The 24,509-nt window shown below is 44.5% G+C and overlaps 2 protein-coding genes and 1 long non-coding RNA gene across 4 annotated transcripts in view; 1 reads left to right on the top strand and 2 right to left on the bottom strand.

The window, feature by feature from the left end:
• The window catches only part of LOC309720171 (uncharacterized protein), a 90,488-nt gene extending 71,474 nt beyond the window's left edge, over positions 1–19,014 (top strand). For both annotated transcript variants that reach the window (XM_082556814.1, XM_082556815.1), the window contains exons 4-5: positions 6,779–6,903; positions 9,396–19,014. In XM_082556814.1, coding sequence (XP_082412940.1) covers positions 6,779–6,903; positions 9,396–13,684 — 4,414 coding nt within the window. In that variant the 3' untranslated portion in view covers positions 13,685–19,014. The remainder of the gene's footprint in view (positions 1–6,778; positions 6,904–9,395) is intronic.
• Positions 1,206–2,011, bottom strand: LOC309720172. The gene is made up of 2 exons (XR_014280426.1): positions 1,450–2,011; positions 1,206–1,362 (listed from the first exon to the last, which is right to left on the bottom strand). It is a non-coding gene; the product is annotated as an uncharacterized lncRNA (long non-coding RNA).
• LOC309720717 (uncharacterized protein) lies at positions 2,023–4,259 on the bottom strand (the record flags this gene model as incomplete). The annotated part of the gene is made up of 3 exons (XM_082557855.1): positions 4,018–4,259; positions 2,176–3,930; positions 2,023–2,026 (listed from the first exon to the last, which is right to left on the bottom strand). Exons 2-3 carry the CDS (start codon positions 3,726–3,728, stop codon positions 2,023–2,025), a joined length of 1,557 nt encoding a protein of 518 aa, XP_082413981.1. The 5' UTR covers positions 3,729–3,930; positions 4,018–4,259.
• Positions 19,015–24,509: the final 5,495 nt, after the last annotated feature.

Genomic DNA, 24,509 nt, shown 5'->3' with positions numbered 1-24,509 from the left:
GCAGAAGCAAATTATGGGTGTTACGTAAAATATTATGCATGTTCAGTTACTATGTTTGTTCCAATATGTTTACAGTATAGTTGTCAGAGTGGTTAAAAATAACCTAATGTTTGCCCCACACAAGCCTGTAATCAAAATATTGAAAAAATAGTTGACCAACAAATTAAGGCTTTAATTTGAAATATAATTTCCGACTGCACAAAATTAACACAAATATCTACAGTTACTAGAAAGGGGTTGAAAACATCAGGATGCAAAATGAGTGGAAAATATGCCTCAAAATTACCACAATTATCACAACAGAAGCTCACAAAATATTGGAGGTGGGTACTTTCTCACGCCCGACTGAACAGGAATGACTTTTACTAAATCAGCCCTGTCCTTTTCATGTAACTGCAGTGAGTTACGATCATCAGACGGTAGAAATGATGAACTTGCGTGAGCTGGCTTATCCATTACAGGGAACACCCCGCCATGTTTATGTCTGTCAGAGATGATTTACAGCTGCGTGTTAATGTTGCTGAAAAATCTACATATCAGTCTGTTTGTTCATGTGCCAGTGGGAGGCTCCGACATCTGGGACTCTCAAGTGGGCTGCCAAACAGTTGTTGTGCTCACGTGCTGTTTGTCTTTAAAAAAATCCTGTAAGAATAATGATAAACAAACAGAGAGGTCCAAAAACAGATGATGCAGATTTGGCTGCTTCTTGCTCAAAGCGTGTGATGAGAAAGGTTCATCTGGCGAGCTACCAAGCACAAAAAATTGATTTCTCAAAATGTATACGATTGCACACGAATCCACAATTTGAGCTCAAAGCTGCAAGTCCCAACCCGAGCACGCCCACGTAAAGCGAACATTGATCTCTGCCTTAAAATACTCTCTGAAGACATGATCTAACATCCAACTTTTGACTCCATGCATGAAAGTTTTCTTCATGTGTTCCTGGACTGACCTATGTTTGTCTCTCAGCCTTGCAAGTAAAGAAGAAAAGAGAGATCACTGAGAATCTCGTTGGTCACAATGCAATAAAATGCATTTTGTTGTGCTTAACAGGTATTTTCAGAGTGGCTATGAAGTGTTTCTGACCAATCACGCTGCACGGCTGAACCCACTCACTGTACATTAGATTAGATTAGATTAGATTAGTCACGGTGCGGCATGGCACACCGTGGAAGGAGTGGGGAAGGAGGACCCAGGCGCGGTGCTCTACGTATAGACAGTGTTTATTTACAGAGGGTGATATCAAACAACAATAAATCCCCGTGTTTCTCCCCAGACTCCCGTGTCGTGTCCTCCAAGTGCTCTCTGCTCCCGTGTCTGCACTCCCGGTGCTCGCTGCTCCTTAAGCCCTCCACGCTCCTCCTGCGGGAAACAATAGCGGCAGCAGTCAGGACACTGAACAATGGCAGGCATACACTACACGACCAAAACCTAAACTGGGTAACTAACGTGGAGTCCCAAGCAATGATCCCGCGTCGGTGGGAGCTCCAAGACTCTCCTAAGTAGCTCCCCCGACGAGCCCTGATCAGCGGCAGGTGTGTGGCTTCGGGTGTGGCCAGTCCTTCCGCAGGGCCACACTCCTCAGGCCTGCAGGTGGCTGAGCTCCATCCTCCAAGCATCCCCGCAGACATAAACACACACACTCACATCTACAATCATGGAGGAGAGCAGCAGCAATACCAAAATACATATAATAATAATAATAATAATATAATACATAACTGCTCAGGGATCCTGGGTCGCCCAGTCCCAGGACCCTGACAGTACCCCCCCTCTAAGGGTCGGCTCCCGACGACCCCAAAACCAAAACAAAAAACAGCACAACCAACCCAGGGCGGGCGGCTGGGGGAACCAGGACGGAGGGCCAGAACCAAAACAAGCAAAAACAACAAAACAACAAACCGACCCAGTCCACAGTCTCAGAGTCAGACCGCGCATCCCGCAGCGGTGCAAAAAGAAAACGAAAAGACGCCACAAACAGTCACAGGCGGCCCATCAACACAACAAGAGAGTTCAGAGGGCCTACCTCGAGCCCAACGGCGGCGACGTAGCAGCTCCGGCGGACGGCCCCGGGTCCGGCGGCAGCAGCAAAACAGTTCAGGGGGCCTGCCACGGGTCCGGTGGCGGCGGCGCTGCTCCTCCGGCGGCCAGCCACGGGTCCGGTGGCGGCAGAACGGTTCTGGAGGCCTGCCACGGGTCTGGTGGCGGTGGCGCTGCTCCTCCGGCGGCCTGCCACGGGTCCGGTGGCGGTGGAACGGTTCCGGTGGCCTGCCACGGGTCCGGTGGCGGCGGCGCTGCCCCTCCGGCGGCCTGCCACGGGTCCGATGGCAACGTCGCTGCTCCGGTGAGCAACAGCGAGGCGTGGCAACAGGTCCATGACGTGCCGATCGCTGACGTGGACGCACCGGACGTGGACGGCGAGGACGCCGCGCTAGACGTGGAGGTCCCTCCGGTCCGCTGACCTCCTCGGCCGGCAGCGAGAGCTCCTCCTCGGCCGGCAGCGAGAGCTCCTCCTCCGGCTCGCTGAGCTCCTCAGCTGGCAGAGCGGGCTCCTCCGGCTCGCCGAGCTCCTGCTCGGGCATGCTGAGCTCCTCCGGCTCGCTGAGCGCCTCAGCTGACGGTGCGGGCTCCTCCGGCTCGCTGAGCTCCTGCTCGGGCATGCTGAGCTCCTCCGGCTCGCTGAGCGCCTCAGCTGACGGTGCGGGCTCCTCCGACTCGCTGAGCTCCTGCTCGGGCATGCTGAGCTCCTCCGGCTCGCTGAGCGCCTCAGCTGACGGTGCGGGCTCCTCCGGCTCGCTGAGCTCCTGCTCGGGCATGCTGAGCTCCTGCTGCAGCTGGACGAAGTCTGAGGTTTCCCGAGCTTGCACTACCCCCCGGGCTTTACGCAGGGTGCAAAGGCAGGCGGAAACTCCCTTGAGCTGGCCGAGGTAGGGGTTTCCCTCCAGGATTGCCTCGATGGCGTTTAACCCCACCACTCCTGCCCTTGCGTTGGTGGTGTGAGTTACCCAGTCCATCAGGCGTTGGACGCGGGTGAGGTCGCTCTCTCCGGACAAGGCCGCTGGAGTGGGCAGTGGAATGGAGGCTGCTGCTGGTGGAGAAGATGGCTGAGCGTGTGATGTGGATGGTGAACAGGATGAAACGGTAAGCGGTGAGGTAGATGTCGCGGGGGATGATTCAGCAGGTGACGGCTGGATCACTAGCCGGGCGATAGGCTGAGGTACAGCGACCAGCTGGGCCGCGGGCTGCGCTTTGGCTACCGGCTGGGCAGCTGACCGTATAAACATAGCCCTAGAGTAAACAGTTGAGGTGAGTGACGATGAATTGTCCATATGACTCACCACAGCCGGCTGTTGAGATGTCTGTGGATTTAGCTGCGGTGAGGAACGCTGGCGGCGCGAACGTCGTTTCCGTGTCGGCGTCGGGGCCGGCGTCTCAGGCAGTGAATCCACCAGCTGTCCAAGCTGGTGGGCAGCCTGAGGAGGAGAGTGGAGGTGGAGGGTGGAAAGTAGGAAGTCCAGGACCACCGCATTAAGGGAGTCCATCAGCCAGGGGAATTTAAAAAGCATCTCCTGCAGCCGCCTCTCCACGGCGTGACGCAAACCTTCCGCAGGCTTCTCCCACCATAAGTCACACATGCGGTACACTTTGTCCATAATTTCCCTCCTGAGCCTCTCCTCGGAGACCGCTGGGTCCATAAGTGGCGGGATCATTCTGTCACGGTGCGGCATGGCACACCGTGGAAGGAGTGGGGAAGGAGGACCCAGGCGCGGTGCTCTACGTATAGACAGTGTTTATTTACAGAGGGTGATATCAAACAACAATAAATCCCCGTGTTTCTCCCCAGACTCCCGTGTCGTGTCCTCCAAGTGCTCTCTGCTCCCGTGTCTGCACTCCCGGTGCTCGCTGCTCCTTAAGCCCTCCACGCTCCTCCTGCGGGAAACAATAGCGGCAGCAGTCAGGACACTGAACAATGGCAGGCATACACTACACGACCAAAACCTAAACTGGGTAACTAACGTGGAGTCCCAAGCAATGATCCCGCGTCGGTGGGAGCTCCAAGACTCTCCTAAGTAGCTCCCCCGACGAGCCCTGATCAGCGGCAGGTGTGTGGCTTCGGGTGTGGCCAGTCCTTCCGCAGGGCCACACCCCTCAGGCCTGCAGGTGGCTGAGCTCCATCCTCCAAGCATCCCCGCAGACATAAACACACACACTCACATCTACAATCATGGAGGAGAGCAGCAGCAATACCAAAATACATATAATAATAATAATAATAATGTAATACATAACTGCTCAGGGATCCTGGGTCGCCCAGTCCCAGGACCCTGACAAGATTAGATAGAACTTTATTAATCCCTCGGGTGGGTTCCTCTGGGAAATTCGATTTCCAAAAAAGCACAGCACCGACAGAAGTTACAGAGTTATACACACACACATATATATAAATACAGAGACAATATAAATAAAATATACGAAGGGGATAAATATAATAAATAGGAATAAAAATAAAAATACAGGTGAATTGCACATTTCAAGTATTGAGTCTATTGCACCGTTGACTATTAACAAAAGTATTGCACAGTGAGGTGAAGAGGCACTACAGCTTAGTTGTTCCCCCCTCCTTTGTCCTCCTGTTTCCCCTCCCTCTCCCCTCCAGAGAGGAGTTAAACAGTCTGATGGCGTGTGGGACAAAGGAGTTTTTAAGTCTGTTAGTTCTTGTCTTTGGGAGAAGCAACCTGTCACTGAACAGACTCTTCTGGTTGTTAATGGCCGTGTGCAGAGGATGCCCAGCATTGTTCATAATGTCCATCAGTTTCTTTAATGTCCTTTTCTCTGCCACTGTCACCAGAGTGTCCAGCTTCATGCCGACCACAGAGCTAGCCCTCCTGATCAGTTTCTCCAGCCTGGATGAGTCCTTCTTTGCTGTGCTGCTCCCCCAGCACACCACAGCATAGAAAAGTACTCCAGCAACCACCGACTGGTAAAACATCCTCAGGAGCTTCCTGCAGATGTTAAAAGACCTCAGCCTCCTGAGGAAGTACAGTCGGCTTTGGGCTTTTTTATACAGGTGCTCTGTGTTGCATGACCAGTCCAGTTTATTGTCCACCCACAGCCCGAGGTACTTGTACTTGTTGACCACCTCCACCTCCTCCCCCTCTATCTGAACCGGCAGTGGACCTGCTCTAGACCTCCCGAAGTCCACAACCAGTTCCTTAGTCTTTGAGGTGTTGAGTTGCAGGTGGTTTGTGTGACTCCATGCGACAAAGTTCCTCACCAGACTTCTGTACTCCTCTTCCTGATCATCCCAGATACACCCCATGATGGCTGTGTCGTCTGCAAACTTCTGAATGTGGCATAATTCAGAGTTGTAGCAGAAGTCAGAGGTGTACAGGGTGAAGAGAAGAGGGGACAGCACAGTTCCCTGTGGTGCTCCTGTGCTGCTGACCACAGTGTCAGACGTGATGTCCTTCAGCCTGACGTACTGTGGTCTGTCGGTGAGGTAGTCGGAGATCCAAGCCACCAGGCAGGGGTCCACCTCCATCCTGTTCAGTTTTTCTTGAAGCATACAGGGCCGGATGGTATTAAAGGCACTGGAAAAGTCAAGAAACAGGATCCTGACCGTGCCTTTTCCCCCATCCAGGTGTGAGTGGGCTCTGTGTAGGAGGTACAGGATGGCATCCTCCACTCCGACACCCGCCTTGTATGCAAACTGTAGTGGGTCCTGGGCATGTGGTACCTGTGGTCGGAGGAGGTTGAGGAAGAGCCGCTCTAGAGTCTTCATAAGATGTGACGTCAGTGCCACCGGTCGGAAGTCATTCAGCTCATTGGGCCGGTTCTTTTTGGGGACCGGGACGATGCAGGATGTCTTCCATAGGGCGGGCACTCTCTCCAGTCGCAGACTGAGGTTGAAGACTCGTTGTAGCGGCTCCCCAAGTTCAGCAGCACACGCCTTTAGCATCCTAGGACATACCTTGTCTGGGCCTGCTGCCTTTCTGGGGCGAAGCTTCCTCAGTTGTCTCCTGACCTGATCCACTGTGACACTGGGAGATGTTTGGGCAGAGGGGAGGGGGGGAGATGTCTTGCTGCTGAGAGAGGGATTGGAGGAGGGGGGTGTCATGGTGTCAGGAAGGGGGGGAAGCGAGGGAGGTAGGAGAGTGGGTACATGTATCAGTATCGGCTGTCATAGCCATTTTCAGATTTGCAACAATGCAGTTTGGCTCCTGGCACAAAAGGAGAGAGAAGAGAAGCGTGGCCAAATTGATTTTCAGCTGGATTTCAGCTCTACTCTCCTCTTGCCCTCCTCAATGCTCATCTTCTTGTTTCCTCCACTCTTCATTTTTTTCCTTTCAGTTTCCCATCTATATTTCTATTGTCCTCTTTGCCTTTATTTTTTAAATCTTTCCCTCCTATCTCCTTGCTTCCTCTCCTCTTTGTTTCCACTTCATTTTCTCCTCACATCTCTTCTTATTCATCATTTGATTCTTCTTGTCTCCTCATTTTCTTTTCCTTGCATTTTCTTTCTTCTAACCTTTTCCTCTCCATCTCTTTTTATCTCCCTCTTTCTGATTTCCTTATCTTTTCTTTTGTCATTTTTCTCTCATTACCTTCATGTTTTTGTCTACGTTTCCCATTTTCTTTCCCTTCTCCCTTTTTTCCTTTGTACTCTTCTCTCTTCTCTTCTTTTAATTTATTCTGTTTATTTCATTCTCTGATCTATTGCTGCGTCCTGTTCTCGCGGTCTTTTAACGCTTTGGTCTTTGTATCCTCCTCTCCTTAGTGCTCCCGGTTCTGGTCCCATGTTCCGGTCCACCACCGTGGCTGTCGACTCAGCCGATCAGTCCAGACCAGAGATTGTGCAGAACGGCAGCAATATCCATCCAAGCAACACCACACTGGGAACAAGTAAGAGCTTTTATCCACTTAAAAAGGCATGTACTAGGCTTCTTAAATACTTTATGAGTATGTGTTTGGTTTGGGTGATGAGGATATCACTCTTGATATTGAGGGATTCAATAGCGTGTGGTCTGCTGCAGAATCGCTGAAATATCTCTGTTGACAGCAGACTCTGATGTCAGAGCTTTCACTTCTTTTCCAATGTATAAGACCTGAAATGCACACATATGAGAGGGTGTGGTTTGAGGAGGAGTGGAGTACAACATAACAAGCACCTAATCTGGTTGGTTAGACACTGAATAAAATGATGCTTTAGGGTCTCTGTAGTTGCAGTGAATATTAGGGAAAATTAAGCTATCACTGGAGTTGCTGTAATAAATCAACACAGACATTTTGCCCTGTGTTCAACATTGATGAACCTTGACACACAATTTCTTGCTGTTGACCAACTCCAACCCATCTCAGCAGTGCTGACCTTTGTGCGAATGGAATGGCTTAAGACTCCAGAATAAATCATATCATATGAGCATTTTACAGTTTATATTTTGCTCTGGCGGACACTGGGGTATTTTAGTTGTGCGTTAAGGAGCTTGAGCATAAATGGTGGCATTTACTTAGCGCTTATATCTCTGCTTTTACTGTCCTCTGCAAGGAAGTGGCTTGACTATCATAGTTACGATGAAAAACAAAAATGCTCACCTTAACATATTACAAAGTTGCTGTTCCCAGTAGAACAACACCTGAACTTCAGTTTACCAGGAAAAAATGGGAAGTAAATGTCTAGAAGTTTGGCAAAAAAAGAAACAAAAAGTATATAAAGAGTCCGGGCAAGCCAAACAATGAGTCCTGAACCAGAAAATAAGCAAAGAAGCAGGGATGCTGGAGAGCTACTTGGTCTGGGAGACAGTGAGACCCTTCTCCCAGCCTCCTATAAGCAGGGGCAGGGTAATCCTTAATTAGTCTACCTGGTGGACCTGAGATAGAGGAAACACTGTAGCAGAACAGAATAATGAAAGAAACGGGAAGCAACACAGGTGGAAGGTATATAACTATCGCAACTTAAGATTTCGTATCTTGTTCAAAAATATTTTTCCAACTGAATTTAGTTTCATGTATAGCACCGGTTTTACTGATATAGCACCAAGAATACTTGTCTCAAGGCGGCTTGTTTTGTAAGGTAAAAACTCAAATTATAAATGATCAGATGATCCCAGATGATATGAACAAGCATTTGGTGAAGGTGGGGAGAAGGAGTCAAAGGAGCTTGCAAAGAAAAGCGTCTGGACTTCTTTAAGTTACTTGAAGACGTTTCACCTCTCATCCGAGAAGCTTCTTCAGTTCTAAGGTCAAATGGTGGAGAGTCCCAGTGAAGGAATTTCTTTGTAACAGGAAGAAGTAGAGAGAGAGGAGGTGCAGCCATGAGAATATAGAAGACAGAAAAGATTGTAGCTCCTCATAGAGAGTCCATGAACAACAAAAACATCAGTCAAACTCTGGGAAAGAAAAATACAAGAGTTAATGACATGCTGTGGTAGCAGGGCCTGGAGAAGAAGTAGTCAGTGCATCATGGGAAATCCCCAGCAACCTCCCTATAGCAGCATAACTAAAGGATGCTTCTGGGTCAAGTTGCTTACTATTATAGAGTTTTTACTACTTTTTACTTTACTTCTCCTTTAGTTAAGAGGGAGAAAACTGCACTTGAGATAAGTTATTATTATTTTATTATACTGTACTTGAGATTACAGTATTTTGTCCAACACATTCACAGTGTATGTGAATGTCTCAATAGAAATGCTGTGAGAATAACTCAATAAGATCAAAAGTAAGCAACAGCAACGCGTTCAATATGTTTCCTCTTCTCATTTTAAATTTGAAATCAGTGCAAAAGTTCAAGAAGGGTTGAATTTAAGTGGAGTTGAAGTCCTAAATACATTTCACTTTTAGAGTAGGAAGACTCATAATTCCCCTTCTAAAATTCAAACAGTTTACAAACAAGGTTTCTGATGTAGCATATTATAGATCACTTTTAAAGTTATGATTCATCTTAAAACCTTCACTCAACAAACAATTTCTCTAAATCTCTCACCAAACTGACGTATAGACAGACGAATGTCTGACAGCACGGTGAGCCCCATAATGGCTGTAAAAAGATGGATATTACACATATTACACAAGTCTTATTTTTTGCCATTTCTAAGTGAGACACATTCAAATCTGCACTTATTTTTTCCTAAGTCCATCCTACATCCATAAATCATATTTAGACGTGCTGAAAGCAACAAAAGAGTAATGGTGCGGTACCAAAATGCTCAAAAAAGCCTAAGGAGATTACTGTATAGGAAGCCTTAAAAATGAATGGTATTCTTTGTAGGAAGGGTATTTTGTATCCCTTCCTACTCTTTTCTTTATAGTTAGGTTCGACACATAATCCTGTTATGTTCTACATGTAAATGTAACCAGTGTCAGCTGCTATAATCCTTTCTGTTCCCCTCTCCATCTAGAGTCTCAGATCCCCCGGATACAGCCCTTCCTTCCTCTGGAAACCGCACTCCTGAGCAAAACACAGTGGACCTATGAGCAAACAGACGCCAACAGCACCACAACTACTGCTGCTTCTGACTCCTGCGTGCTTGACAAGACCCATCTGGATTACAGTCAACTGCCAACCATTACACCCAGCATCAGCACCACCCTGACAAACAGTGATACCAACAGCTCTACAGAAAACAGCCACTTTAACAAGATCCCTTGGGCTCATGATTATTTAAGCCATCCCATTACTCCCAATAACATCCCAACAACAGCCTCTGGCGCCACCCATAATGGCTCCATTTTCAACAAAACCACAGTGACCAGCATCAGCAAGAACTCCACCACCCCCTCCATTACTAATACCACCAATGTCAGCATCAACAGCAGCAGGGAAGTATGCAGAGCCTCTGACGTCCAGTCTATCCTGAGCAGAGTCCGCCCTGTCTCTTTCTCGCTCCCCAAAAGGAGCTGTGTCCTCTTACACCAATCAGCTGCCGTATTTATCCAAGCAGGGCAGGGCTCTGGCTTGTCAGGGAAGCAAGAAGGTGCGGCAGTGCATGACAGGAAAACAAATCTGGGGGAGAAAGTCACCGATCAGCAGCTCAAATCATCCGCAGACATGGTTGCTGTTGGTGTAAATCACTGGAATACTGGAAACCAGTGCAGTGAGGAGAGTAAAACTGAAACTCGACCCGTTGAGGCTGGAGCCATTATGTCTACTGAGAAAAGAACTGTGGGACTCTCTGGGACTGGAGCCCAGGTTTCTTTATGTAATCGCCATGTGATCAGAGTAGAGGACTCAATTATCAATGGGAATGGAGCCCAGCTCTCCTTATGTAAGGACGATGGGACTGGAGCCCAAGTCAGCAGTGAAAGTGGGACTAGAGCTCATTTTTATTTAAACAGTGGCATTTCAGGACATATTTCTGAAAGTGTAAGCACAGATTCAGAATGCGGAAGCAGCAAAGTTGAAATCCATGATGCTGTGGAAAATCAGACAGATTTAACCCAACCCCAAGAAGTAAAAGATCTGGCTTGTCCTACAACAAATGAGCCTAAAAAATCAATTTCATGTGTTGAAACCACGTCAGCTCAAGCACAGCCCAAGCAAACTCCTCTCCCCAATCCCCAATCTCCCCAGTCAAACTCCGCTCCATCAAAAGAGTCGGCTTCTTTGCCTCCAAGTCGTCCCAAAGAGCCGTTTTGTCGTGTCCTGAGCCGAGATGGTAGCAGGGTTCTTCTGTGGCCAACGGAGATGGTCAGCTACACCAAAACTTCGCCCTCCATTTCCTACAGTGTCAATCCTCTACTTTATGACTTCAGAGCGCATAACAGGGCCAAGGAAGGGGGTGAAAAAAAGAAAGGAGGGCTGGAGGAAGGGGGTGAGAGAATAAAGCCATCTGTGATCAAACAACCTGACTGCCAACAGAGGCAGAAGGATATGAAGGGAGGAAAGGAGGTGAAGATAGATGAAAGGGAAGAAGAGGATGAAGGAGGACAGGCAGGAAATCCTATGGAACTTGTAGCCCATTGTAGCGGTAGCGACGCAGTTCCGGATCGCTCCAGCTGCCATGATGAAAGCGCTTTAAAATTTGTTCCCATTTCTGCAGAAGGCCACCATGCTCCGACGCTAGGCCTTCAAAAATCAGGGAGGAGGAGGAGGAAGAGGAGGGGTGGGGTAAGGAGAGGAATGAGAAAAAGGGGGAGAAAGAAAAGAGGAGAGGAAACAGACAGAAAAGAGTCAGAAAGGGGAAAAAGGATAATAAGCAGTCTTTGTGTGAATCAGATGTTTGAAGGAAAAGGAGAAGACAGGCTGCAAAGAGAGGGCACCGTAAAAGAGGAGAAGAGAGAAAAAGAGCTATTAAGTAATCTTGCAGCACATCGGCTGGTGGGAGGGATAAAAAAGAGGATGAGGGGAGAAGAGAGAAGGATAAGACGAGATCAGACAGAGCAAGAGAGGGCAGGTAGAAATGACGAGAAGAGAGGGGAGCTATTAAGTAATCTTCCTGTGAATCGGTGTAATCGGTGTAACCAGCTGTGTCTGCAGGTGAAAAGGGAGGCCAGCCAGCATCAATCTCAGCAATCAGCCTCCGGGTGGGGCCAGGGGCTCAGAAAGCTCCTCTGCAGGGATGCAGCATGTAACTCAGTGATTAGCCTCGTCCCAGGGTCTGTTATAGAGATGCCATGCTGTCCTGCAATTACACCCGACCCTGCTCAGAATGACAGAGAGATGGGGGTGATACACAAAAATACACAAGCAGGGAAGGAGGACAGACAGGGAGATGAGGAGCAAAGGAATCTGAGTAAGGGAGAGATAAGCGCTGCTCCGAAAGCTGAAGAAAACGCATGTAACCCAGCGATTAGCTGTCTTCCTTTTTCCTGTTGTGACACTGCAAGCCAGGCAGAAATTTGTCTTGTTCCTAAACCTCACAGAGAAACAGCATGCAAACCAACGATTAGCCTTGTCCCTGCTCCTTTTAGAGAAACAGCGTGCAGTCAAAGACAAACAATACCTGCAGGACACAGCAATCTTGTGTCAAGCCCGACCACATGCTGCTCTGCCCAACAGACAGAAACAGAGCCCAGACTGAGGCCGGCCTGTGTAGACATGACCCTCCCTGCCGATGCGCTTTCAGAGGAAGGGATGTCGAAGAGAGCAGCAACAGCCAGCAAGAGGAAGAGCGGATCGCCAGAGGCTGGGGCAACGCCGAGGAAGAAACGGAAAAGGGGAAGGAGACAGGCGAGGAGAGTCGCTAGTGTTTTAAGGCAAGACGGAGCTTGCACTAATATGACTTCGGATTTAAACGAGGGCGAGGCCTGTTGCATTCAGGATGGTAACGAGGCGCTTGAACTCAATAGCAAGGACACCTGCAACACTTCAGAGGACAAAACTGTTGACTGCCATTTGCTCTGCAGGACAAAACACTCTCTGTGTTCAAATACCAGGGAGGGTAACACCGCTGACAAACTCGATAACTACTGCAGCTCTGATGACAGCAAATTCAGCAATGCAGACGCTAATGACTACAGCCAGTTTAACGTCGGTCCCTCTGGAGGCGAGGAAAAGGTGAAGTGTTCACCGGAGAAACCTTTTAGTGACTGTCATACCAATAACAAACCCAATGACCACAGTCAGGATGATGGAAAGGGCACCATGCAAAATAAGCGTGACAGTTCTGCCATCTCTAGTGCTACTTTTGAGAAAGACAAAAGTCTTTGTCATGGTCACGTGGCTAAAAAAGCCAGTGAGAAAACTGCAGACACACCTGTGGATGGCTTTTCTGAAGATTATTTTGCCTGTAGCACTAATAACAGACACACTGACCACTGTCAATGTAAAAACACAGTGAATGAAATAGAGTCTAATGACTCCAAAGCCAATGACGCATTTAGTCATAACTGCGATTACAGCCAGAAAAATAACAAAAGTGACCACAGCGAGGAGGAGAAAGCCAAATCTCAGTGCCACATTCGACACAAAAACAGCCTCTCTGATTCAGTGATTGATTACAAAAGCGGCGTAGGGATTCAGCAAAGTGTTGGAGGTGGAGCCGATGATATTGACGGTGGTCAGTGTGACGATTTTAACGGTAATCATGTCACTGATTGTAATCACTGTGCTAATGCTGTGAATGAAGAAGTTGCACCCGTGAGGGAGCAGATGGAGGATGAAAGCGGTGTGGAGAAGGAGAGAAAGAAGGAGGAGGAGAAACAGATGGAGAGGAAAAAGTTGAAGGAGAGGCACGAAGAGTGGGAGAAGGAATGGGTGAGGAGGAAGGAGAAGGAAAGGGAGGAAAGAAGTAAGGAGAGGGAGATAGATTTTGAACCTCTCTTCCCAGAGAAGATGCCCCGCTTTCCTCATCGCCTCCCTCCATCGTGCATCCACCTCCATCCTCCTCTCCTGCTCCAGCCATCCTTTTCATCATCCTCCTCTTCCTCTATCTCCTTCCATCACACCATCATCCAACATCACCTTTCCCTCCTCCCACCCGCACCACACCTCCCTGTTCCTTCCTACCCTCATCTTATTCCCTCTTTCTCCCCACATTTATCTCCCATCCCTCCACCACCACCTCCACCACCACTACCTCCTCCTCCCGCTCTTACTCCCACTTTCTATGCATCTTCTCCCATCCCTCTCCTGGATGCCCCTGGTCCATATCCCTTAGCAGCAGCATTTCACCCTGTGCAGAGCCACCACCCATCTCTGTACCCCACTCCACATCCAGCAGTTTTGCCCTTGCAGTTATTGTTCTGAAAATAGGAACAAAAAGAAAGAATTGAGAGTGGTACATGTTCACATTTGTGATACAAAAAATTACTTGTCAGGTGGGTGCAAACAGCTTTGGGTGTCATCGCTTGCATACTTTTACTGTAGCTGAAATGTGAGGAATTTCAGGAACTCTTGAGTAAAAACACAAAACTGATCCTTCTTAAAGTCAAATCCTCTGGAAAACTTCATCACCGCGTCCAAACACTCAAGCACTGATTCACACATCTGAAAAACAATAAAGATGGCTAATTATCTTCATCAACTGCAATCCCACTTGAAATGAGCCTCAGGTGTGCAGCCAGCGGGATCGTGGTAGGGATACACAGCTGGGCTCGTTTCCCTCAGCAGAAATCAGTCAGAGCTGCTGTTTTGCATTTTAAGCTGGCGATTTGCTCATGAGGCACGTTAGAAAAGGTTGTGACTTTAAAGGATGAATTCACCCTCGCATGCTCAGATTTCTTCAGTCTGTCATCGTAGATGTGCGGGAATTTTTCTTTAAATTAATTTGTATGTTCCGGGTCGCTGGCCATCAAGAGCTGATGGCATTCAAGATTTGCACAGGACAACAGGAAGTTGTTTTTCCCAGAATGGGTTCAAAAGAAACCCAAAGTTCTAAAAACATTAAACACGCAATTTTTTGCTACTTTGCTGTTTTGCATAATTAGAAAGCTTCATCGTTTAACAAATACGAAAGGGTATTTTCTGGTTAGATTTCACTAACAAAATATGAGTCTGTTGCCACATTCACTTAGTTTAAACCTACATGTTTTTATTCTTAAACTATACTGGAGTAGCTCTGTGTGATTCACTGTTCAAAGGACCCTGTTTAGTACTGTATAAGCATCCACCATTTAACAGACAGGAAAAACACATCCACACCATAATGAAACAAACTTGAAAAATCGTAGATATTCTAGACAGAATCTCAGATATTTGTATAGAACTAATGGCAGCAAATCCTCTTTAACTTGGAGCTAAATAAAGCGCAAAATTAAAGGAGAACTCCACAAATTCTACACATCAAAGACTGTTTACAGGTCTTGTGGAGTTGCCCTTGAGTCAACTGGCTGGGACTAAAGTTTGAAACTGAATAAAATCTGGGGGTGTGGAGTTTGGAAAGAACTGAGCTTAGCAGCAGGCACATGTAGCCCATTCCTCATCGCTGCCTAAAGCTGTAGGCTTGGAGCTAAAGGATCCAATGCTAGCATAACATACCCAAACCTTGAAGTGCACCATCTGCAGTCACTCGGCACTGTGGGTAATGTAGGAATCAGAGTAAGACAAGGAAGAAAATGTATGGAATTAAAAAAGATGATATCTCTTTAGTCTGCTTTAACAGTAAATTTGCCCATTGTGGGTCCAGCAGAGTTAATATATGCTAAAATGGTAGAATACTACAAGACTGGCATAGTAATAGACAGATAATATGTTCAGGGCGTGAAAGCATAAGTAGGCCGAGATAATGTGAACACTATCTAGTCAGAATAACAGGAAATTTTCAGGGTCCAACACGATGTGAATGCAGCATGAGCCAAAAAAAAGGTCTCTTAAGAGACTCTGTGTAACAAAATTGTCTTTCTTTCTCCTATCTTTCAAAATTATGTTTTCATTTTACTGTCCAGTACAGCAATAAAACAGATGAATAATGATTTTCAGGAAGTGCAAAGAGAAAAAAAAACCTTCTTTGAGAGAGGTTTTAAAAGTGCCAATTTAGGGAGCCAGCACATGATGCAGCAAACACATCTGCGTTTGCTCAAGGATGAGCAGATTTCCTGATGGTAATTCTAAGCTGATTTGTTATTACCTAGAATTGACTTGTTGTTACCTAATGTCACCAAGGACTGCCACTGGCCTGTGGGTCGCCCTTTGAAAACCTTGGCTCAATGAGATTTTAAAGCAGCAGAGAAAGATGTTGGTTTCCCTGTATTTAGAGATGAGTGTTAGGGATAACTGCAGGTCGCAGAGCAGTCTGTATGTACACCAATCAAAGCTTAACAACAGGTATCTCGGAACCAAGCATCAGACAAGTTTGACCCAGTCGTGTGGGAAAGAAACACAAGAAACACTTAAGAGCAACCTTGCAGATGAATTTGTCTAGAGTTTACATTGACATCTGAAATTACAGAAAAGCCATGTCCTAAATCCTACATAGCAATAAAGTGATTAAATTTATTTATTTGTTTATAAGTAAATTTATAAATGTATCAAAAATATAGTCTTTGTTTTACGTTGTATTACCCTATAACTTACAGTACTAAATTTTAAAAAAGGGGGAGGTGTGAATAGCTGGAAAATCAGTGGATAACACGAACACAACTTACAGTAAAATGTAAAATGTTAATGATTATTTTCTATTTTCTGAATCAATATAGGACTGCTAATGCTGCCATTACAGCAAAAGCCATTGATTGTAAATAATAGATGAACAAACCCACAATGATTTCACATAATGCTTTGTAAAATCTTAAAACCTTGACTGAAGCGTTTTTGGCCATTGCCAAGACTTCATACTAAGAAATACATGCTCACATGGCAGCACTTTGTATATCTATTATAAGGTAGCAACTGTGCGCTCCCTCAGCTACATTAAATCCTACAATTTTGTAACTGAAAGCATGATCTCACTCAAAAATCGCAAAACAAATGGAAATGTGTTGAGCACATTCTGCGCTCTCTCTGTGACCCCGACTGTAATTCTGTGCAGCGAGTTCATTAATCCAGTTCTGCACGTAGGAAAAATTACTTTCCTGTTTTCCACAACACGCCATCAAAGACAGATATTTCTGCACTTTGCAACTATAGCTCCATTTCTCTGTGTCCTATGCATGCATGGTTGTAAAATACCCCTTGTCACACTTTATTATTTATATTCTGGCACTGGCTAAATCAGGAGTGGGCTATGCATTTTCCCATGGGACCACACGAGACACAGTGGAAAGCTGCACCAATAAGTTGAACTCAATTCTTTTCAATATTCATTTAAGTCTTTACAAGCCTATTGGTGCACCCCTCCAGCAGACCCAACGTCTCTTGTGGCCCCTTGGAAAGTTAAATTGCCCACCTCTGGCCTTAAAACATACCCTGGTTTATGAACTGTTTGACTCTAAATGCAACCATAAGTTACTAAACGAACGACATGTTGTATTCAGTAAGGCTTGAAACTAGCTATTGAGATAATAAAATAATCAGAGGTCATAAATCAGGTGAGGATTAGGGTTGTTTTACCATATACTACCTGCTTTAAGAAAATCCAACGTTTCCCCTTTTAGACCACGAAACCACGTCCATCTTTTATATACTATCGTCTATGGTATAACATAAATTGTGAGTCTGTACTGCAGTGTGTCTTTAGGCTGTGACGGCTGAACGTCAGAACAAAATGTTAAGTTCAGAAATAAGCCTTTGCTCTTTGTTTCTGATGAACTGGCTCCAGCGTCTGACCTTTACGCTTGACGTTTTAGACTGTTGATTTTCTCCCGTCTCACTCCACTGCAGCTGAACTACAAACATCCCGAAGAGGTGGTTAACTTTGCATTTAGTGACTCACCCATTTAGGCCTAAACGCACACAATGAGTGATTTAGCACGCCGCAGGACACAGTTGACTCCAACAGGGGTTTTCCCCATGAGACAGAGCCGCGATGAAACGTAGAAAGATGTGAGGATTTGACTGACAGGTAATGAAAAAATAACCATTTTTTTTAAATTAACACTCTCACCCCTCTGTTGTCACTCACTGGTTGCTTGTTGCACTTTGACAGGTGATTTTCCACTCTGTGGTGTGTGACAAAATAACCCAAGCGCAGTCACATCATTTCACTCAAACGCAGGATGTTCAAAGTGTTCTTTCTTTTTCTATCTGAACAACGCCTCAGGGTGGATTTTTCCTTTAAAGCAGAGGGATACGACACAGTACATACGGAAAAGGCGTAGCTCTACCCTTATTCTTTGTTTAAATCTATCGCATTTAAATGATCTCGGCTGAAGTGCAGGAGAAATTTGTCTCAGATAACAAAATGCGCCGCTTCTTCGTAAATCCGGAGAGCCGCTCCCGACTGCATGACACTCAGACTTTCAGAGGCGTGAATGGCAGGAGTAACGAGGAAGGAAGAGCGGAGAAACGCCCACACCTACTTACACATTGTTTTTCTCTCGCTCCTCTGAAGCTGAACATCTGGCTGCGATTGCTGTGGGGCATCACTGGCAGCACCTATTCATCTCAGCGAATATGGATTATTCTGGTGCAGGCGTCTATGACAAAATAAAAACAAATAAAAATATGCATTAAAATTCAACAACAGGAATCAGTTTTTGTGGGCAGATTGGCATCCTTATTCTCACTAAAATCTTAAGGCATGCTCTGTAAAATATATTGGTCTTATTGATCCCAGAAACTTGAACGCACGCAGACACACACATACACACACACACACACCTACACACACACACGCGTGCACACACACAGCTTAATAGGAACAGTCTTTGCCTGCCTTGCCTGCTCTGCTGTTTTTCCCAGAGCTCATCATTAAGTAAATGCTGCCTCCTCACCTTTGGTAGGTTAGACATGTCTCTGCAGTGACACTATAGGTGCCTGCGGTGACATACATGCAGCTTACGAACAGTAGCAAACCTCAAAACTTATTCCTCTTCTTGCAGCAGTGTGTGCAAGAAAACATGAGAATTATAGCTAATGTGATGACACAGCAAGGTGTCCTCTCCTTGTAGCCGTGCACCACACGGGGTATGAAACCATATGTTCGCTATGAACATAGGTTTTCTGTATTATTGTGATAAACTGTGTACATTAGAAAAGAAGAAAAAAAAGCTGTTATTAGATGTATTTTTGTAGAGAACCCTCAGTTGAATGAGGCACAGTTTTTGTATCATGTACTCTGATGCTATTTTAGCTAGTAAACAAACCCCCACGCCCACCTACTATGTCCTCTTGTTGAGCTGTTGTGCACACTGTATGTTCTTTTAAAGGTCCGGTCATCAATTAATGGGTTCGAAAGGCATTATTTCAGTTTCTTCAGAAAGCATTTTATCCTGTTTTGTCTTGAGATCTGATAAACTAATATTTAGCTGATTTGTTTGTGTAATCTCATTTCTGCAAACTCATATTCAATGATATTACCCTGCTAATATAATAGATCTAGTAAATCCATTGAGAAAAACGAATTACTCTGAAAATGGAAATAAATCAGTGGACTTGATATCAGAGTGTCTTGTTGTCACTGTTTTTCTCTTCCTTTGACTTGCTTTCATAAGCCCAGTCCATGAAACTGTGAATCGATACCTTTTACCACCACATCCCTGTAATTCCCCCTGCCTGTGAAACAATAAAGAAAATGAAGACAAAAAGAGTACAGCGCTCATTTCGAAAATATTTTAATAATTTTTCAAACTTGGATCGCAAACTAGGGGCAAAAGCATGCCTGGGAATTCATAGATTTCCCTCAGATGATCCGTGCTTGCTTTGGGATTGAGACCTTATGCATGTGTGGCTGTGTGTGCATGTGTCCAGAGGGCCCACCGACAGCTGCGACCATCATGTTCAATGACTAAAATAGCAGCAAAATTCAACATGTTCAACACCTTGGGCTATGTTAGTGTGTACATGCATACAGTGTTTCCATCTGTGTGTGAGCGTGTTTAGGGTATGGAAGTAACAAATGCAGCGAGTGTGACGATTCAAGTTCACCTCATTACTGAATCAACGGTTCTCAGTAATTTGCTTCAGTGACCTTTAAAAACCAACAAAGAAACTTCTGACATTAAAACTCAACCATATGGAATTAGTTTCACAAAGAGTGCGTGTGATCTTTCGGCCCTGAAGTCAGCTTCTTACAGCCTCCGTGATTTGACTTTTCTCCCCGCACTTGGCAGAAAGGGTTGATGGATGTCTCGAGTCAGGCAGGCACTTTATGGTGAATGAGTTAATAGACTTCGCGGTGCATCAGCGGCACTACATTATGGTCCACTTCCTTTGCTCCAACCACAGAAACTACTCAACAATGTGTTAAGAAAACCTCAGCAGTGGCTCATTGTGCACAGGGAGCATGGAGAGTAGGTTGAACAGAAACTGCTGTTTTCACTGTCTTCAGGCTCAATTAGAAACAAAATATGTTGAAAAATGCATATTTTCTGACAAAAATAAATTCTGTAGCAGAAGCACTCAAAGCTAGAAAGCCGCTCGCGTCCTGTAGAAATATTTATATGTAAGAGATTTATATGTAAAAATGTTTTTACCAGGAACACAGTAAATTGCCAGTTTTACCCAGTTAAATTCAGATTTATAATGTTGTGTGTACGCAATTTTGGGACATGTACAAATGTAACCAAATGCTTCCTTCTTTGTGTCTGACACACCAGATGGCTGGTCACAGAAATCCTGCTTGGAAACAGTTTGAAAAAGGGCAGGCACTTTCAAAAACATAACTTGCTGATTATTGGGCAAACTATCGTTCTATCAAGCGTGAAGAACACTGATGATGAAAAACAAGCTGCAGATATTTCCTTTTGTGTAGTCTAACACAAGCTAATCACAACTAAACCAAAAAAAGAACTATAAGACAGTGCTTGCTAAAAAACACAAACACTTGCGTCATTGTATAATAATATATCCATAGAAGGCATTAACACAGAGTATATTTGTTAAACGTTTGTCAGGTGTATGGATGACCCACCCTTCTACCACTGGTGTCAGCAACCCTTACCATCAGTTTCAAGCAATTCCTAGTGAAACAAATTCAAACTAAAACATATTTGAGCCTTTTTGTTAAGGTGAGGTGCAACTAATAATTTTAACTTGATAAAAACTTTTAATGATTTCCATTATCTTTTAGCATGCTTAGGCCTACTTTGAAATGCAATACCTTTGGAACTATGCAGGACACTCTCTTTGTGTGCAAAATAATTAATTTACAAGTAGCCTACTTTGAGAATACTTCAAAACTAGTGATGTTAACTGCTAATTCTACTTACTTGCACTTGCAAAGTCATCTTCATGTCTTTGGTTAAATGTTCTGTCATTGTTCAAAATAAGCAAACTTTATCTAATAAGATCAACAAGTACTCAATGTACCTAACTGGGTAGTTAGCATATTATTAGGTCTTCCTTGGCACCTTCATAGGAAGAACTCCAGAGGACTTATATCATATGTGCCATGAGCTAACTTCAACCAACAATACCACCAAAACATAGGACGCAGCATGTTCAAAAAAGAAATAATGTCAGTTTGTGCACAAAAGTCACTCCAATGAATCACTTTAAAAAAAAAAAGCCAGATGTTTGGGCAAACCATCAGTTTATCATGTTCATGTAACTTCAACCTACTTGAGTAAAAGAGAAAAGCCCGCGGAGCTGTAAAAACTTTGAGAGCATGTGGTTAGATAGTGCTTCCCGTCTTTGCTAAAATAAATAAATAAATAAATAATTAAAACATTGTGTCGGAGTGACTTTAATGTGCAATCACTTTCCAATGACACTTAGCAAGTGTTTGGCTTCGCCATCTTTCTACTACAATATTTACGCCCATAGCTGAGATTTTTTTAGTACGTACGTTGACAGAGAACAGAGTTCTGGCCCACCCTTCTTTACAGTGCTAGTTTCAGTAGATTACTTTTAATTAAATAATGCCAGCAAACCTCAATCTCAAAGTCCTGCTACTGCATTTTAGTCAGGTTGAGGTCTGAGCTTTGATTGGACCACTGCACAACTTAATGCATAAACCATGCATATAAACATTTCATGCACAAATCAGTAATGTATTAATATTTTCATAACTGAATTTGTTTGTTCTCTACAAAAATTATTATTATTAATATTATTTACAGTTTTTCAACCATTACCAGCCAGAATCATGATTCTACTTTGGTCTCATATTTTCAAAGAATATTCTTCCAGAAAAAGTGGCTTGTTCAGACCCATTCTTCCATATTGTTTTTTGGTAGAGAAGAGCCTTCAAAACTGTCCATACTTATTCATTCTGTCATGAATTCTAACATTTAACATGCTAACTGAGGCCTGTAGAGTCTGACATGTAGCTCTTGGGTTTTTTGCTATTTCTCCAACCACAGTCTGACCTTGGGGTGAATTTGCTGACACATCAACTCCTGGGAAGATTATGAGATGTGTTAACACATACCTGAATGCTCCAGACCAGCAAACTCACCAAACTTCTGCTTTTGCAGAGGTGGCCACACTTGCTGATGATTGATGAATCAAATGTATTTGATTAGCAGCAACTGGCTGCTATTTACTATAAGTGAGATCTTGAAGAAAAATCTTAATAATTCCAATTGTCCTTAAGTATTATTGCACTTATCTTCAATGGCAAAAAGTGCTTTTTAAATAGGGAAAAACATTCATTGTCATACTGCTTTATCCTAACAAGATAAATTAAAGACAGTTGCTGACTGAGGAAAGGAAAATAATTGACAAGCATGCTTGTGGTAAAGGCTACAAGACACTGACCCACCAGACTGATTAAAGCAGGGTTTGAGTGGTGAATTAAAAGTCTTCAAGGTTGCACAGTATGTGGCTTTCTGAGGGGAAGTGGGCTCTGTGGAAGAAAAATCCTCACATTTAAAAGAAAAACATAAAAAACCCAACTGGAGTTTGCTAAAATGCATGTTGACAAGGCTTCTGGGAGGATGTCACTGGAACAGATGAAACAAAATTAGTGTTTTTTGTCACTTCAAGTTTCATAAGTCCTGTGTTCATGCAATGATAAAAAGAGAATCTGTCAGAGAAGAAAAACAGCACCCCTACTGTGAAACACAGAGGAGGCTCAGCTGTGTTATCTGGTGTCTCTGGAGCAGTTGGCTCAGGACACAAGGAAATCGGAAAACTATCAGCCCAGCGTTATAGAGTCTGCCTCAGTTGTAGGTCATGTTCCCTGCATACATGGATGAAAAACAAAGACTAATTGTTATGAATTGCCTTGCTATGACGCATGATATTAATCTGATAGATCCTGAATGAAACAAGCTGAAACTCACAGCTAATAAAAGGGCACCCATCAAGCCTGGTGAAGGATTTTGTTTAAAAGGAGTGGGCCAAATCACCAGCTGAGAACTGCACAAGTCTCATTAACAGCTACAAAAAGCAATTTATTATTTGCTGCAGCCTCCACTCTCTGTTTTCAGTCCTGCCAGATTTTGAAACCTGGCTGCAGGGATTTGCCTCTGTTCAGCAACGAGAGTATCTATAAGGTCAATTGCATTTTGGCGATAAGAGCGGGTTTACAGGCGGCGATACAGGTCATTGTAAAATTCTTGGATGGGGTTAAAGGGTTGAGAAGGCCAAACCTTTTCTTTACCTGACATGTGGCACAAGACGCATTGTGATATTGAAACAGGAAAAAAGCCTTTTTCACAAAATTGGAAATGCCATCATGTCTTAATTGTCATTTGATTTCTCTTGATTTCAACAAAAATTTCTCAAGTCCAGACATTAAAAAACAGATCAAAGGTTCAAAAAAATTTAAAAAAGAAAGGACTGGATGACATATATTGGATGTGTTTGGTCCATTTTGTGTAAAATGTCTTTACGATTGCTAATGTGTTTTACATCAAAAAGCTGCTACAGTTACGCATATAAGCAGGTCTGTTTCCATTTCTGATGCAAAACGTTGTCTGATGTTGGTAAAGATGAGCTCTAACCAACTGAGCCAACTGGGCAGTGCTGGAAAAGCACACAGAAGAATCTTATGTTCGGAGGGCAGAGAGTTGATTGTTATGCACTGCGACAGTACTGAGGCCTATAATTACCAAATGTATCAATTTATATTTGCAGAAGGGAAAAATATGTTTGCGCAACAGGGCCTTTGGCAGTCACGGGCCCCTACGCACATGTTTTTTCTGTATATATATCAACTAACAGCTCAGCACACGAGTGTAAGGGAACAACACTTTAAAATCTGTTGACAGGTCAGAGGTCTACATATTTCACATAGAAGACGTATAAAGCCTTTTGATGCTCCAGAGGGAGCTGAGCCAAGTCTCACAAATTGCTGGCTGATGCTAATGACTACGAGCTTGAAAACAATCTGGAAGTGTGACGTCAGAAAAAGTGAGCCTAGCAGACGGCTGTAGTCTGAAATTCATCTCTGCTTGAGGCTACATCATCCACATGTGACATGGAATGTGTCAGATGAAAATTTACATAGCTACGACCCTGAAGCTCGCATCTGATTCAGATATTATGGCACTGATCAGTTGTTATTAGTAGCAGGCTGTTATTATGCAATTTAATCAGCCACAAACGGAGAGACACACAGGCGATGTAAAAACTTCTAGAGATCATGTTAAGAAGTGCATGTAAAATATGAGCAGTAAATGTGTTCAGACTCAGTCAAAGTAAAAATAGGAGAGCAACCTCTTTGCAACTGGGAAAAATGAGTGATTGTTTGGTCGCTGCACTGAATTATTTTGGTGTTGGAGACCAGTTGCTAGAAGTCGCGGTGGTCACTAAATTGTGTGCAACAGCTTCAATCTCTGGGCGACTACTTTAGATTACAAGGCGAATGCACAGGTTGCCTGGTGGGAGGCATCAAAACAGTGGCAGTCGAATTAGACTGGTAGCAGACAGACTCTCTTTTACTGCTGGTTTACTCTCATCTTGATTCACCAAAGTGGCATTGAACATCACAACCAACTGCAAGTGGTCACAAATCTGGATCCCTGTCTTTGAATCAATCATTTTAATCCTTTCACGCCAAGTGTATCATGTAGATTTTTACATTTTTAAGAAATAAATTGCAAAAAAAGGATGCCTAATGTAGCACACATAAGACAAATTAATATTT

Source organism: Aulonocara stuartgranti, assembly GCF_965226115.1.
Source record: "Aulonocara stuartgranti genome assembly, chromosome: 13".
Lineage (NCBI taxonomy): Eukaryota > Metazoa > Chordata > Actinopteri > Cichliformes > Cichlidae > Aulonocara > Aulonocara stuartgranti.
Note: the sequence above shows the minus strand (reverse complement) of the source record. Positions and strands in the feature narration are given on the sequence as shown.